General features: G+C 48.0%; 1 protein-coding gene across 16 annotated transcripts in view; it reads right to left on the bottom strand.

The window, feature by feature from the left end:
* Positions 1-1,035: 1,035 nt before the first annotated feature.
* The window catches only part of TPD52L2 (TPD52 like 2), a 45,058-nt gene continuing 32,834 nt past the window's right edge, over positions 1,036-13,259 (bottom strand). For 9 of the 16 annotated variants that reach the window (XM_081917227.1, XM_081917237.1, XM_081917235.1 and 6 more), the window contains 4 exons: positions 9,459-9,485; positions 7,326-7,367; positions 5,358-5,406; positions 1,036-2,931 (listed from right to left, as the gene is read on the bottom strand). In XM_081917227.1, coding sequence (XP_081773353.1) covers positions 2,836-2,931; positions 5,358-5,406; positions 7,326-7,367; positions 9,459-9,485 — 214 coding nt within the window. In that variant the 3' untranslated portion in view covers positions 1,036-2,835. The remainder of the gene's footprint in view (positions 2,932-5,357; positions 5,407-7,325; positions 7,368-9,458; positions 9,486-13,259) is intronic. The other 7 variants (XM_081917238.1, XM_081917241.1, XM_081917228.1 and 4 more) reach the window with 1 other exon arrangement.

Here is a 13,259-nt window from a genome sequence, read left to right as displayed (position 1 = left end):
CCTTCCCGTGAGCACTCAGGACTGATTTCCTTAAGAATGGATCGGTTTGTTCTTCTTGCAGTCCATGGGACTCTCAAGAGTCTCCTCCAGCACCAGAATTCAAAAGCATCAATTCTTCAGCGATCAGCCTTCTTTATGGTCCAGCTCTCACTTCCATACATCACTACTGGGAAAACCATAGCTTTTACTATACGGACCTTTGTTGGCAAGGTGATGTCTCTGGCCTCTAGCTAATACTGTTCAAAGACTAAGAGATTTGACTGTTTTTCCCTTAGAGAAGATGCTTGTGTCCTCATCTCCCCGCTGGTTCCCAACAGCATTGTACAGGGACTGGGAACCTGTGGCCCACGGGGGTCATTTTACTGGCCCCCAAGCCACCCCTGAACCAAACTTGGCGAGTCCCCACACACTGTGCTGAACCAGCACAGTGCGGCACGGGGACTCGTTTCCGCGGTGCCAGAAATTGCGCCTGTGCATGCGCAGATGCAGTCGCCAGAAATCGCGTCTGCGCAGGCACCGAAAATTGCAGTCACGTGCACTCATGCGCACCTGGGATCTGGCCCGCGGAGGGGGCTGCGTGGCAGTAAACCGGCCCAGGCAAGGTAAGCCTTGCTGACCCCTGACATTGTATATGGCTACAGAGACTTGTGAAACCACTTCCTCTCCCCGCCTCCCCCCGCTCACTTTCCGAAGCCTTTCCCAAACCATCTGAATCACCCCTTCATTGTCGGACGACTCTCCTCTAGCCCACCTCCACTCATCAGCCAACCCCTGACCGCCTTCATATTTCATCCGCTGCAGACAAAGCCTCCCTCACCCTGGGCTGTCATCAGTTCAGTTCAGCACTGCTGGCACAAATAAGTTGTAGTGAACAAGGGCAATCACATCGGGAGCAACCTACCGTGTCATCTATTTAGAAATGTCTGAACTCCATTTCTGTAATGCAAGGAGGGTCGCCCTAAAGCCAAGGTCAAAACCACAGGACGCCTGGGCAGGTTCGCACCTGGTACACAAGCCCAAAGAAGACGACAGCCGTTTTGCTTTTCAAAAAAGAATATTTTATTGACAAAGTTCCCCCCGTAGTCACCTGTACAGGAGAAACAGTTCAGTCTGTGTTCTAACAGCTCCCCGGTCCCAGTGGCACCGCTTTCCCCACCCAACACGGGTGCCTACTTTACCCTTGAACGAACTCCAGCAAATGATACCCCCAAACCCTGCAGATTCTCTCATCCGTTGTGCCAGGTCGACACGGCGTGGTCACCATCCACAGGCAACACAAGACACAGGGAGAGTTCTACAATCAGCACGTTAAGTGTTGAAACTTGCTTCTCGGGGGGCGGCTGGGCAGGAGGGGTTAGATAAGAGCTTGAAGCCTTCTGGGGGCACCAAGGCCTTAAAGCAAAACAGCTTTATTGATATGTACTTAGGGCACTGCTAAAGTCCCACTGAGCCTCTAAGGCACAGAAAGGTTTGGATAATTTAAGAGGCACCTCTGCCTTAGAACTAAGGGGTCAGGACAGTGGAAGGTTTACAGCCTTTATCGGAAGGAGGAGCAGACACACCACATACTAGTGCTCCTAGCATTGAGTGAAAACAGAGCCAGGAACCGGTGGCAAGTGCTGCAAACAAAAGGAGATCAGAGGTGGAGCTCTTTGTCATCACATAAAGTGTACAAAGTATTTTAAGGAGGTTCCTGGTAGGAGAACCGAACCGAGAGAGAGAAGGAGCCCTCCACGATAGTTCTCTTGTGCTGCGATCAGCATGTCCTTCCTTAATCTGATTAAATGGGTGGACTAAGAAAACAGAGGCATAAACCCAGAGGCAGAGAAGCAAGTTCCACGCACTCAGAAGAGAGAGAGAGAGCAAAAGCAGGCATGTGCACTGTCACGCACCGATGAAATGAACACAAGACCAGCACATCCGCATGCGATTACTATGGTAGGATGCAGAACTCCAGTGCTTCACCCCTTCCCTCCCACCCCCCTCAAAAAAGAATTCTTTGCGCTTTTGAGATATAAAAAAGGTTATAAACCAGTAAAGCAGGTGGTGATGTAAGGCTTGTGTTTCAGCTTCCGCATTCAAAGGTAGATTGCCCCTAAATGTCGATGCTAAAAGCTGGTATGTTCTGAAGTCCACTGCATTCCAAAAAAATAAAGGTTCTGAGATTCATTAAAGCTAGAGAATCAGTATAGCAAAGCTAGGCAGTCGCTAAATAGAGGCTCTAAATATCTTCTATCAACCCCCCTCCCCTGCTTCCCGGAATAAACCCCCCCAAACCTGGTTATATATCTTAAGTGGAAACTGCAGGCTTACAAAGCTTTCCCGGTGCTTCCAATCGCAGAGAAAGCCACGATAGCAGAAAGCTGGCTATCTATATGCAGAGGAGAAGATGGAGCAGGAATCGAGAGAAGCTCCCTGTGCAGCTAGCGGCATCTGAGAACTATTTTTTCTACATGACATACAGAATTTTTTTGCCCGCACATTAGAGGGGGTGGGGGTGGGAGGAAAGAGTCCAGGACTCTGGTGAAAAAAAAAGGGGGGTGTTTTGGGCCAGGGTTGCAGAATCCTCATTGCTGGCGCTCTTCCAAAAAAGGCAGCACAGCAATGTGTTCCATCTAGAAACCTTTTTAGTGTAAAATATATAAGTGTACAAAACACTGTGTGTTCACTTTATTGGACCTGAAGAATCCAGCAGCAAAAGAACGTCTACATATATGATGTATGGATCTCTCTCGTCAGAGTGGGACCTACGGCCCAGGAACCTTTTCCTTTCGTCTTGCATGTTGGGAAGAACAAGGGGCGAGGCTCTGGCAGTCATGCACCACGGATGTAGACTTAGAAAGGCGCGTTGTCCTGGGAGGGCTTGTCGCCAGATGCTGATGGGGAGTGGAGCTCATCGGTGCCGTTGTCTTTGCCGCCCACAACTTTGGACTGGACGAAAAGGAAGGAAGGGGAACAGGTGAGAGCAGGAAGCAGTGGGCAGGACTCGCATGAAGAACCCCATCAGGAGAGGCCCTGTGCAACAACTTCCAGTTGTGCAAGGGAGCTCCCCCCGAAATTGGATTGGGGTGAGGTGTGCCCCCAGAACACAGCACGGGGAGAGGAAAGGGAGGACCATTGCAGCTGGAGAGCTGAACTGCTTGCATGATCGGAACGTTTGTAATAGCGTATTAAATTCCACCCAGCGTCTGAAGGAATGACTGTTGGGTGTGGAGCACACTTCCACCCAACAGATAAGCCACAGCTGTCTGAACATCATGCCCTCTATCTAACCTTTGCTCTCTTAGTGGTCTGGTCTGCCGTGCCCTGTCTGTGACCTGTGTCTCCTTAGTCATATGTTGTGCAAGAGGAAAGTGACGCGGTGGAAACAGGTGCTAAAATATCTTTGTACCACCCCTCGATCTCAGGATTGGAAGATGTATAAAGGTCACAGTCCAAAATGTATCTGACTGGCTTTGCATACAGTGGTACCTCGGGTTAAGTACTTACCATATTTTTCACACCATAGGACGCAGTTTTTCCGTCTTAAAAACTAAGGGGGAAAGTCTGTGCGTCCTATTGAGCGAATGCAGGGGGGCAAGCAGGAAAAGCCCCCAAGAGCCACACACAAGCTTCGTGCGGCTCTTGCAGGCTTTTCCCCAGGAGGGAGAAGGGACTGAGTCAGTCCCTTCTCCCTCCTCTAGAAAAGCCTTGCGCAATCTCTCCAGCCGTGGGAAGCTGTGCAAGGCTAAAGAGGAAGCCCGGGCAGCGAGCGTGATCCATCCCGCTTGCTACCGGGGCTTCCTCTTTAGCTGTGTGCGCCTCTCCAGCCGCGGGAGGCTGCACAAGGCTAAAGAAGCCAACTTTTTAAAAATCTCTCTATCTCTACCTCTTTTTCTTTTTTCGTCCTTTCTCCACCCCCTTATTTTCCTCTGGATCAGTGTTTTTATCTAGATTAATGTTTTAGTTTGGGGGGGGGGGATATTATAAAAAAGGAAACTTTGCAGCTTTTATTTTTGTATACAATAAAAACAGATTAAGCAAAACACAAGAGAAGGAACTAGCATAGAAGAAGAAGAGAAAAGGGAAAGAGGGAGGATACAAAGCCATTTACCAGAGGTAGATCTTAACCCTTGCCTCACCTGGGAGCTTCTCTGGGCAGGAATTCCCTCGGCTTAAGTGGGGTGGGGGAAGAGTGGCAGGTAGGGGGGTACCTACCTAGACAGTGAAGCCACATGTCTCTCCGATGAAAATTGGGAGTGGGCATTGAGTGAAGTGGCTGTGGATCTCCTGCCGCAGAAGTGTAGGACTGTATAGAGTTGGGAGGGTCACCCGAGGGTCATCTAGCCCAGCCCCCTCACAATGTAGGAATCACAGCTAAAGAACGCCAGGCAGATGGTCCCCCAACCGCTGCTTAAAAGCCTCCAGTGGTGGAGACCCCCAACAACTTCCGAGGTCACAGAATTGCAGGGTTGGAAGGGAACCCCAGGAGTCATCTAGTCCAGCCCCGGTGGACAGCGGGCATGATCCATCCCGTTGTGCAAGGCTAAAAATCCTCCTCAAGGCTAAAGAGGAAGCGCGCAGCCTGTCCGTTGCTCTTTGGGGTTGGGGGGGGATAATATTTTTTCCCCTTGATTTCCCCCTCTAAAAACTAGGTGCGTCCTGTGGTCCGGTGCGTCTAATAGAGCGAAAAATGTGGTAATTCTTTCCGGAGGTCCGTTCTTAATCTGAAACTGTTCTTAACCTGAGGTACTTTAACTAATGGGGCCTCCTGCTGCTGCCGTGCCGCCGGAGCACGATTTCTGTTCTCATCCTGAAGCAAAGTTCTTAACCCAAGGTACTATTTCTGGGTTAGCAGAGTCTGTAACCTGAAGCGTCTGTAACCTGAAGCATATGTAACCCGAGGTACCACTGTATTGTGCTAATAAAAAGAGCCTCAGCAGAGCTAGCTGGCAGCTTGCTTATGCACAGCTCACCTGCATTACCAACTCCTGCCTCATGTCCTTCACTTCAAGCGTCGTTTGAACCCTTGCCCTCCCCACATTCTATCTTTCCTTTGCACAAACCTTTGTACAGAAGCCAGTTCCCAGCTCCCTCAGACTAGTGTGACCAAGCAATATAAAAACAGGATGGGACTCAGCAGACAGGAGGACAGGTTCTTAATGGCAGAGGCAGCTGCCCCCACCTACACCCCCTTTCTCATCCAAGGAGGCTTTTCATTCACTCGTATGGGTCTCTCTCCCTGGTTTTACAGTATGCACCCTCTCCCCTTGCACACACCCAGCCAGTTATGACAGCAGGCATCTTGCTCGTCTAGCAGAAACATGTCGATCCTAAACACATCATGGCTTCGTACTGTGTCACGGGAGGGAAATTACCTTTATGGTTCCAACACGGTCTTCAAAAGACTTGAAGGTTGCAGAATTTCTTAAGGGAAAAAGAGGAAGAAGCAAGTGAGAAAATAAAACTGCACAGGCATATTAGAAACTTGCATTCCATTTTAAGGCAGGCAGCTAGCTTTGCAGGTGGCAAAGCATCTACAGACCCACCCCCAAAGCACTCATGGCCCCTGAAAAGTTTGGCTCAACCACAGCTGCTGCAAATTCCTGGTTCTACCAACATCCGCCAACCTGTTTCAGAGAAATCAATGTGCACCCAACTACAGAGGAAGTCAATATCAAAAACTACTTGGCAGCTTTGAATTTAGGGTTCCAACCAGAAAACATCCTAAAGTAGCACACACACACACACACACACCATCCCCTCCTCCCCAAAATTAAAGAGAGAGAAATCAAATATCAAGAGACCCGGGAACACACAAAAAAACATCCAGTGGAATTAGTTCAAAAGTATCTCAGTTGCCTCCAGTCGTCTTCATTTAGCTCGGTTTGGAGAATAGGTTACCAAGATAAGCTGCCAAACTTTCATAACTGAAGCGTCAAGATCCCAAAGTAGGCTGAGATTCAGCATGGTGTAACTGATAGAATATATTTGTTTATTACATTTATATACCACCTCTCTCTTCCAAGGATCTCAAGGTGGTGTACATGGTTCTCCACATTTCATTCCATCCTCACGACAACCCTGTGAGGCAGGTCAGGCTAAGAGATGATGACTGGTCCAAGGTCACCCAGTGAGCTTCATGGCTGAGTGGAGATTCAAACCCTGCTCTCCCAGGTCCCAGTCTAACACTCTGACCATTATGCCACATGGCTATGGGCCCGAGATACCTTGCTTTGAATCCCCTGGCCGCAGAGCCCATGGGCAAGTCACAATCTCTCAGCCTATCCTACTTTCGAAGTAGGCCGAGGCACCAGCTATCAAAATAGACTTATTCATGGTTGAGAAGATGTTCCCATAAATGTGTTCTTGAGCCATAAGAAAGCTTTGTAATAGCCATTTCGAAAAACTAGAACTGTATAATACAATGTGAACCAGCCATCAAACACAGGAGCTTAAAAGTAGTTTCATCAGCCTTGATGTTAGCACTCACTCGGGTCTGGCGACTTCTGTTTCAGTGTATCTGAAGAAGTGTGCATGCACACGAAAGCTCATACCAATAACAAACTTAGTTGGTCTCTAAGGTGCTACTGGAAGGAATTTGTTTTGTTTTGCTTCAAGTGGACAGTGATTAATTCTGAAAAAGTAGTTTGCCAGGCCCACCAGTTGAAAGTGATCCATCGGACAGAACCACATTTGTGGGTTGATTTTTTAAAAGCATTGTCTACATAAAGCTGATTTGGGGAACTGCCTTAGTTAATATCTGTAGACTGAAGATTCATTCCTATTAATATCCACTGACCGGCCACCCCACTGTTCTTTTGCAGCAGGCAAGACAGAAGGAAATATTTTAAAAGCAAAACAATCTAACTGGGTCCTGAGGGTGGGAAGTGGCTGTTTGGAGATGGGGGGGGGGAGAGGAGAGGAGCTTTTCGGTGGTGATGCCAGGACTTCACGACACCCTCCCCAGAGCACCTTGCCTGGCACTTCCTTCAATGTATTTTAAGCACCAGTCAGATACCTTCATTTTCTTGCTGTCGTTTTTTGTCTCTGTGCCACAGGATTTGCAGCCGCTCACATTTTTATGGATTTGCACTTTTACCCTGTATTTTATATTTTGCAATGTTTGTAACTGCATGTTTGTTAGCCGCCGTGAAAACCTTGTTGACGGGCAGGACATAAATATCCAAATTATTAACAATCCACAGTACACAATCTTTTTTCCTCTGGGGGTTCACATTGCTGTGCCTCCCCACCACCACATCACCCCATACATTTAGAAGAGACAGAGTCACCCTTAGGCAAATATGGGACTTGCAAAAGAGACGGGGCTTTTGCTACTTTACCTCATAGCTGGCATACTTATCGAGTGACGAATGGAGTAGCTGCTACTCGGAAGCATTAAGGGGAAAGGAGGAACATATTAGAAGCAGTTAAAACCCTGGAAGCTGCCACACCCAGTTGCCCCCATCCACACAGCGCCATGACAAAACCACAAAGCATTTGGGGAGACTTCCTTTGTGCAGAACTGAGTTTCGGGGGCGCAAATTGCATAGCTCCTCTGTTCCTTCCTTGATAGGCCACCACAGCTGAAAATGCAACCTTTTATACAAGCATGCCCTCCAAGGTTCTGTAACTCCCCACCCATGAAAGACGCCCCCTCCAAAGTGTGCCAGAGGTTTATAACTAAAAGCAAAGGAACCTACTGTTCTGCCCAAACAGCCAGGCTGCCGACTAGTAAATAGATACAAAACGCCACTGCTGATCTTGATTCAAATCAGCCTGGGGAGAGGAGTATCTAAAACTGGGGTCCCCCAATATGGTACCTTTGGGCACTAAAGCATCCTGGGAGGGGTCTGGAGGGGGGGGGTTCTTTGCTTCCTGGAGGATGGTCTGCTTTTTGGGCTATGTAGGGGTTTAAAGGTAAAGGAACCCCTGACCGTTAGGTCCAGTTGCGGATGACTCTGGGGTTGCGGCGCTCGTCTCACTTTATTGGCCGAGGGAGCCGGCGTACAGCTTCCGGGTCATGTGGCCAGCATGACTAAGCCGCTTCTGGCGAACCAGAGCAGCGCACGGAAACGCCGTTTACCTTCCTGCTGGAGCGGTACCTATTTATATACTTGCACTTTGATGTGCTTTCGAACTGCTAGGTCGGCAGGAGCAGGGACCGAGCAACGGGAGCTCACCCCGTCACGGAGATTTGAACCGCCGACCTTCTGATCAGCAAGCCCTGGGCTCTGTGGTTTAACCCACAGCGCCACCTGCGTCCCATGTAGGGGTTTAGCCTGGGTCTTTTGGGGAGTGAAAGGCTCTGAGCATTGCCAGTTTTCCTCCTGCGAAATGGGTATTTTGTGGCACCCGCAGTGGTTTCCGATTCCCAAATGCGCTCCTGGGCTTAAATGGGTTGGGGACCCCAGACTCAAAAGCATCCACTGGTGTTGCTGCACCTTAGAGAGCAAGCGTGACGGACACACAGCCCTCCAGTCTACAACTCCAATTCAGACCTATCCAAAGGAACCAGTGGCTAGGGATGGGTGGTGGGGTCTGCAGGCACCAGGTTCCCCTCTTCTGTTGAAGGGCAACATGAACAGGACATGTCACCACCCAGAGGAGCTTAAAGACCAGCACCCCACATTACAGGAGCAGGCTGGATGTTGAACTGCAGCAATACTGCCTCTGGTCAAAAAGCCAAAGCCGCCCACACAAGCACCAATTCATTTTAATTCAAGGGAAAGCCTTTTAATACTGTGCTCTGCCCAAGAGACGCATCTGGCCCGCAACCAAGCCCTGGAGTGGCCTCTGTTTAAAAAAAAGAGGGGGGGAGAGGCAGGGCAGCACACAATGCTGTCGACACAGCAAAGTGGGAAAGAGGCATTCAGATGGCTTTTGCAGCACTAGGTTTCTGAACCCCCGAACTTGCCTTTGGTCTATAGCCATTGGTGGAAAAGGAGAGCAGGTAAAAGCTCTCACCAAGCATGTAATGAACCTGCACAGTTGTGACACTTTGGTGTAAAAAGCTGCCTTTGTCTAGGGAAGAGCAAAGGTCCGGTTTGCCCAGCACAGTCTATTGTAGGCCAACTGGTTGTTGTTCTCAAGTGTCTTATCTGGCCCCCATCTGAGCCAAGTTGCGGAACGAAGCCGAAGGAAAGCTGTTCAGGCTCTTCTGTTGTGTCAAACCAGTTCTTGCGTTTGACATGACCACCCCAAAAAGGCATTTGGGAGCATGTATGCGTGAGACATGAAGCAACCAATAACCTCTCCTTTTTTAAGAGGGAAAACCAGAAGCTTTTGGCTTTGAGCTCATTGGAAAGATACTGGCAGCATCTATAAATGGCTCTGGAGGGCTGGAGTGTTATGTTGCCATTGGTGGTTCCCGATCCCTTTCCTTTCAACTGAAAGTGAGGCTCATGTGTATGCCTCGGAAAACAACCTTGTTTAACCAGATTCCTTGCAGATATCCCTCTTGAACAGAGTCTTACCTAAAGGAATGTGAGAAGGGATGGGCCCTGGAGGAATCCAATGCCAGCAGGAAAGGAAAGCAGTGAAAGAGGCGATTAGTTGCAAATTCCCACACCAACCAGTACAACACAACACTTAAGAGATCCCAAAGGAACCCATCTAAAGATTAACAGAAAAGAGAGCAAGCAGTGATTTCAGGAAAGGTTAGGAACATAGGAAGCTGTCTTATACAGAGTCAGACCATTGGTACACCGAGTCCAGCACTGTCTTCACAGACTGGCCGCAGCTCTCCAAGAATTCCCAGCCCTACATGGAGATGCTCAGGATTGAACCTCGTAGCTAATGCATGCAAAGCAGATTACTTGCCACTCCAAGCTCCAGCCCTGCTATATTCCTGGCACTGGGCACTGACCATGCAAGCATTAAGCCACGCTAAATTAACTTGCCGTTTATTACATCATTAAGCACGTGGCAAACCCTCATAGGTAAACAGATACGCTTGCCAACTTTTTATCCAGAGGCACTGCTAACTGCTTAAACCTGACTCCTTTAATCCACCTGTATTTACTAGGTGGCCAGTGGATCAATTTTACCAGACCCACAGATCACACAGCAGAGAGCTGCTCCCAGAAAAGAGAGAAAAAGCATCTCAGATGCAAGTGTGCCTGGGAGGAAAACAACCACGATGAACTACTGTGTAATTCCTGCCTGGAGAGTGAAAACCTCCACCTCCCTAAGAGGCTAGAGAGAGAGGGGTTTCATTTTAACACGCTATGGAGAGTTCTGTATCTAGCCCTTCAGGGTAGAAATCTACAACCAGATAATGATTTTCAACTTTGTAGAGAGGGGCTTTGCATTTCAAGGGCTAAATGTCCTCCAGCCACGAATGCATAACACACTATCTGGGTTCAATTGACTTTTACTTAGTACACCACCAAAAATTAATCTGCAGCTTTGCCGATACAGTGGTACCTCGGGTTACCAACAGTCCTGCGTATGAACGCTTCGGGTTACGAACTCCACAAACTCAGAAATAGGTGTCCTGGGTTGCAAACTTTGCCCTGGGATACGAACGCAATCCGCTTCCGGGGCTGCAGGAGGCCTTTGTAGGGAATGCGCACCTCTGGTTAAGAACGCTTCTGGTTAAGAACGGACTTCCGGAACAAATTAAGTTTGTAACACAAGGTACCACTGTATGTAAAGGTAAAGGGACCCCTGACCATTAGGTCCAGTCGTGGCCGACTCTAGGGTTGTGGCGCTCATCTCGCTTTATTGGCCGAGGGAGCTGGCGTACAGTTTCTGGGTCATGTGGCCAGCATGACTAAGCCGCTTCTGGCGAACCAGAGCAGCGCATGGAAATGCTGTTTACCTTCCCGCCGGATCGGTACCTATTTATCTACTTGCACTTTGACGTGCTTTCGAACTGCTAGGTTGGCAGGAGCAGGGACCAAGCAACGGGAGCTCACCCCGTCGCGGGGATTGGAACCGCCAACCTTCTGATCGGCAAGTCCTAGGCTCTATGGTTTAACCCACAGCGCCACCCGCGGCCCTACCACTGTATGTAAGGGCTGCTATATTTCTCTTTACACTTCCTTTCAAGCCAGGAATGCGTGTGTATTTTTGCTTAAGGCACGAAACAGATATTGGTAACAGCCGGACTCTCTCTTTCATGACCAGGAACCAGCTTCTACATTCCAGAATCCTACAGGCAACCTGATACCCAAGTCCATCTGCATCTTCAGATTAGTGTCTAAATGCAGACCTCAAGGCGTTATTACTATTACTATTTCTTCATGTTTCCCCTCATTCTACCAACCCCTAAGATTTTGTGCACAATTTTGAGAAATTTCAGTTGGCTTTAATAAGACATACTGCCCAAGTATGGATTTTGGAAGGGGCTGACACCATTGTACCAAGAGGTTCAAGGACACCCTAATGAAACAGAAGAGTTTAGATCAGGGGTAGGCAACCTAAGGTCCGGGGGCCGGATGCGGCCCAATCGCCTTCTCAATCCGGCCAGTAGATGGTCCGGGAATCAGCATGTTTTTACATGAGTAGAATGTGTCCTTTTATTTAAAATGCATCTCTGGGTTATTTGTGGGGCATAGAAATTTGTTCATTTCCCCCCCAAAATATATAGTCCGGCCCACCACCTGGTCTGAGGGACGGTGGACCGGCCCACAGCTGAAAATGATTGCTAATCCCTGGTTTAGATCCTTAACCGCTTCTCTTAAGTCACGTGAGTGGGATTTGGCAGCATGCTCAAAGCATCTTTTTCTGCCCCCAATTTCTCACAAGCTGTAGAGCAGCAAGAAGAAATGCAAGCCAAGGTCCGGTAGCCAGAAATTGAGTGCAGCAGTGTCAGAGTTAAGAGGACTGAGAGTCCAAAGGACTCTGCTTCAAATGAATATTGGGAGAACAGCTGTTATGAAATCTCGCATCCCAAAATGTCCAGTACGATTTGGCCCAATTTGCATTGTACATAAAAGTTTGATGATAGTGGCCCCTTGTTTTCAAGAGGGATCGTGAAAACCATGCCATTTGCCAATGCTGCAAGGCCGTTAATTCCATTAATTAAAAAAAAAAAGATTAGCAAAGGGGTCTCCACTGGGGCTTTTCACAACAGTTAGCTAGCTAAGATGGGTTGGATCCAGAGGAAGTTATGTCACAGTTTGGTTCCATTTATTTCAGTGGAACTGAAATGTGACTAAACTTATCAAGTTGGACTCTGAGGAAGCTAAATCAGATTAGATACTATAGAAAATATACAGGCAATGCATCGAGGTTGAAGGCTTATCCAGCAGGTGTCTGCGAGGTTCAAGGAGATGATTGTTGCTTAGATCTGACCAAGACATTGTCCCTTCATCAATTACCTTTCCCCTTACTTGGAGGAGCCAAGGTGGAAAGTTTCATCCAGGAACACACTTCAAAGCACACCAGCAAAACAAAGGAATGCAGTTTGCTTCTTAAGAGAATAGTATAAAAAGAGCAGAATCTCTAAGGCACATGACAAAGATGAATGAGGCTGAACAGAGAGGAAAAAACCTCTTCTGCCCAAAGGAAAGAGGTTCACTGCAAAACAAAAACACCAGTTTCACTCCTTTTAGTCTCTGATCACATAAGTCAAGCTTTGTGGCACAAGTCTGCCTTTCATTTGAGGGAACTGGTTCGGTAAGGACTAGGAAAAGAGCCTCTATGGACATCAGGATGAGACCTTGCAGAAGGAGGCAGCTTCTCTCTCCCACTTGTTTGACTGCTGCTATCTGGGGCAGAGAAAATCACAAGCAGCAGTACTTTATTGACATTTAACTAGACATTACCAGGGTGTGGGAAAGAGGAGACCACAAATTATCTGTCCTAACTAAGTTTCAACCACACCTTTGTTATGATGTGGATTGAAAGTTTGTTCTCTTTGAGTATAAACCACCAAAGTCTCCATTTATCACATTACGCTAAGTGGCTCAGAGCAATGCTCTGCTTTCTTCATTAGTCTAGCGACGAGTTCTATTCCTACTTTCTTTCAGATCCTGTGTGATCTGGCCACAATGACTTCATACCATGATGACAAATACATTGCTTTTTTAAGGACCGCTGCTTTGTGGTTCAAAGGTTTGACAACCTGTATGAACATTGAAATGCCTCTTTAAAACACACACACACACACAGATCTAATCAATGTCTTTGCTATTCACACTGTAGATGCCACATTGCAATTTGTGAATTTCAGGAAGTCGACCATGCAAAACTAAAATAGCAAACTAGCTTCTTAATAACCTAGAGTAGGAGGATGGAAAGGCATGGGTCTTGTTTGCAAGCTGTAT

This window comes from Podarcis melisellensis (genome assembly GCF_964234715.1).
Source record: "Podarcis melisellensis genome assembly, chromosome: 6".
In the NCBI taxonomy this organism is placed as follows: domain Eukaryota; kingdom Metazoa; phylum Chordata; class Lepidosauria; order Squamata; family Lacertidae; genus Podarcis; species Podarcis melisellensis.
Note: the sequence above shows the minus strand (reverse complement) of the source record. Positions and strands in the feature narration are given on the sequence as shown.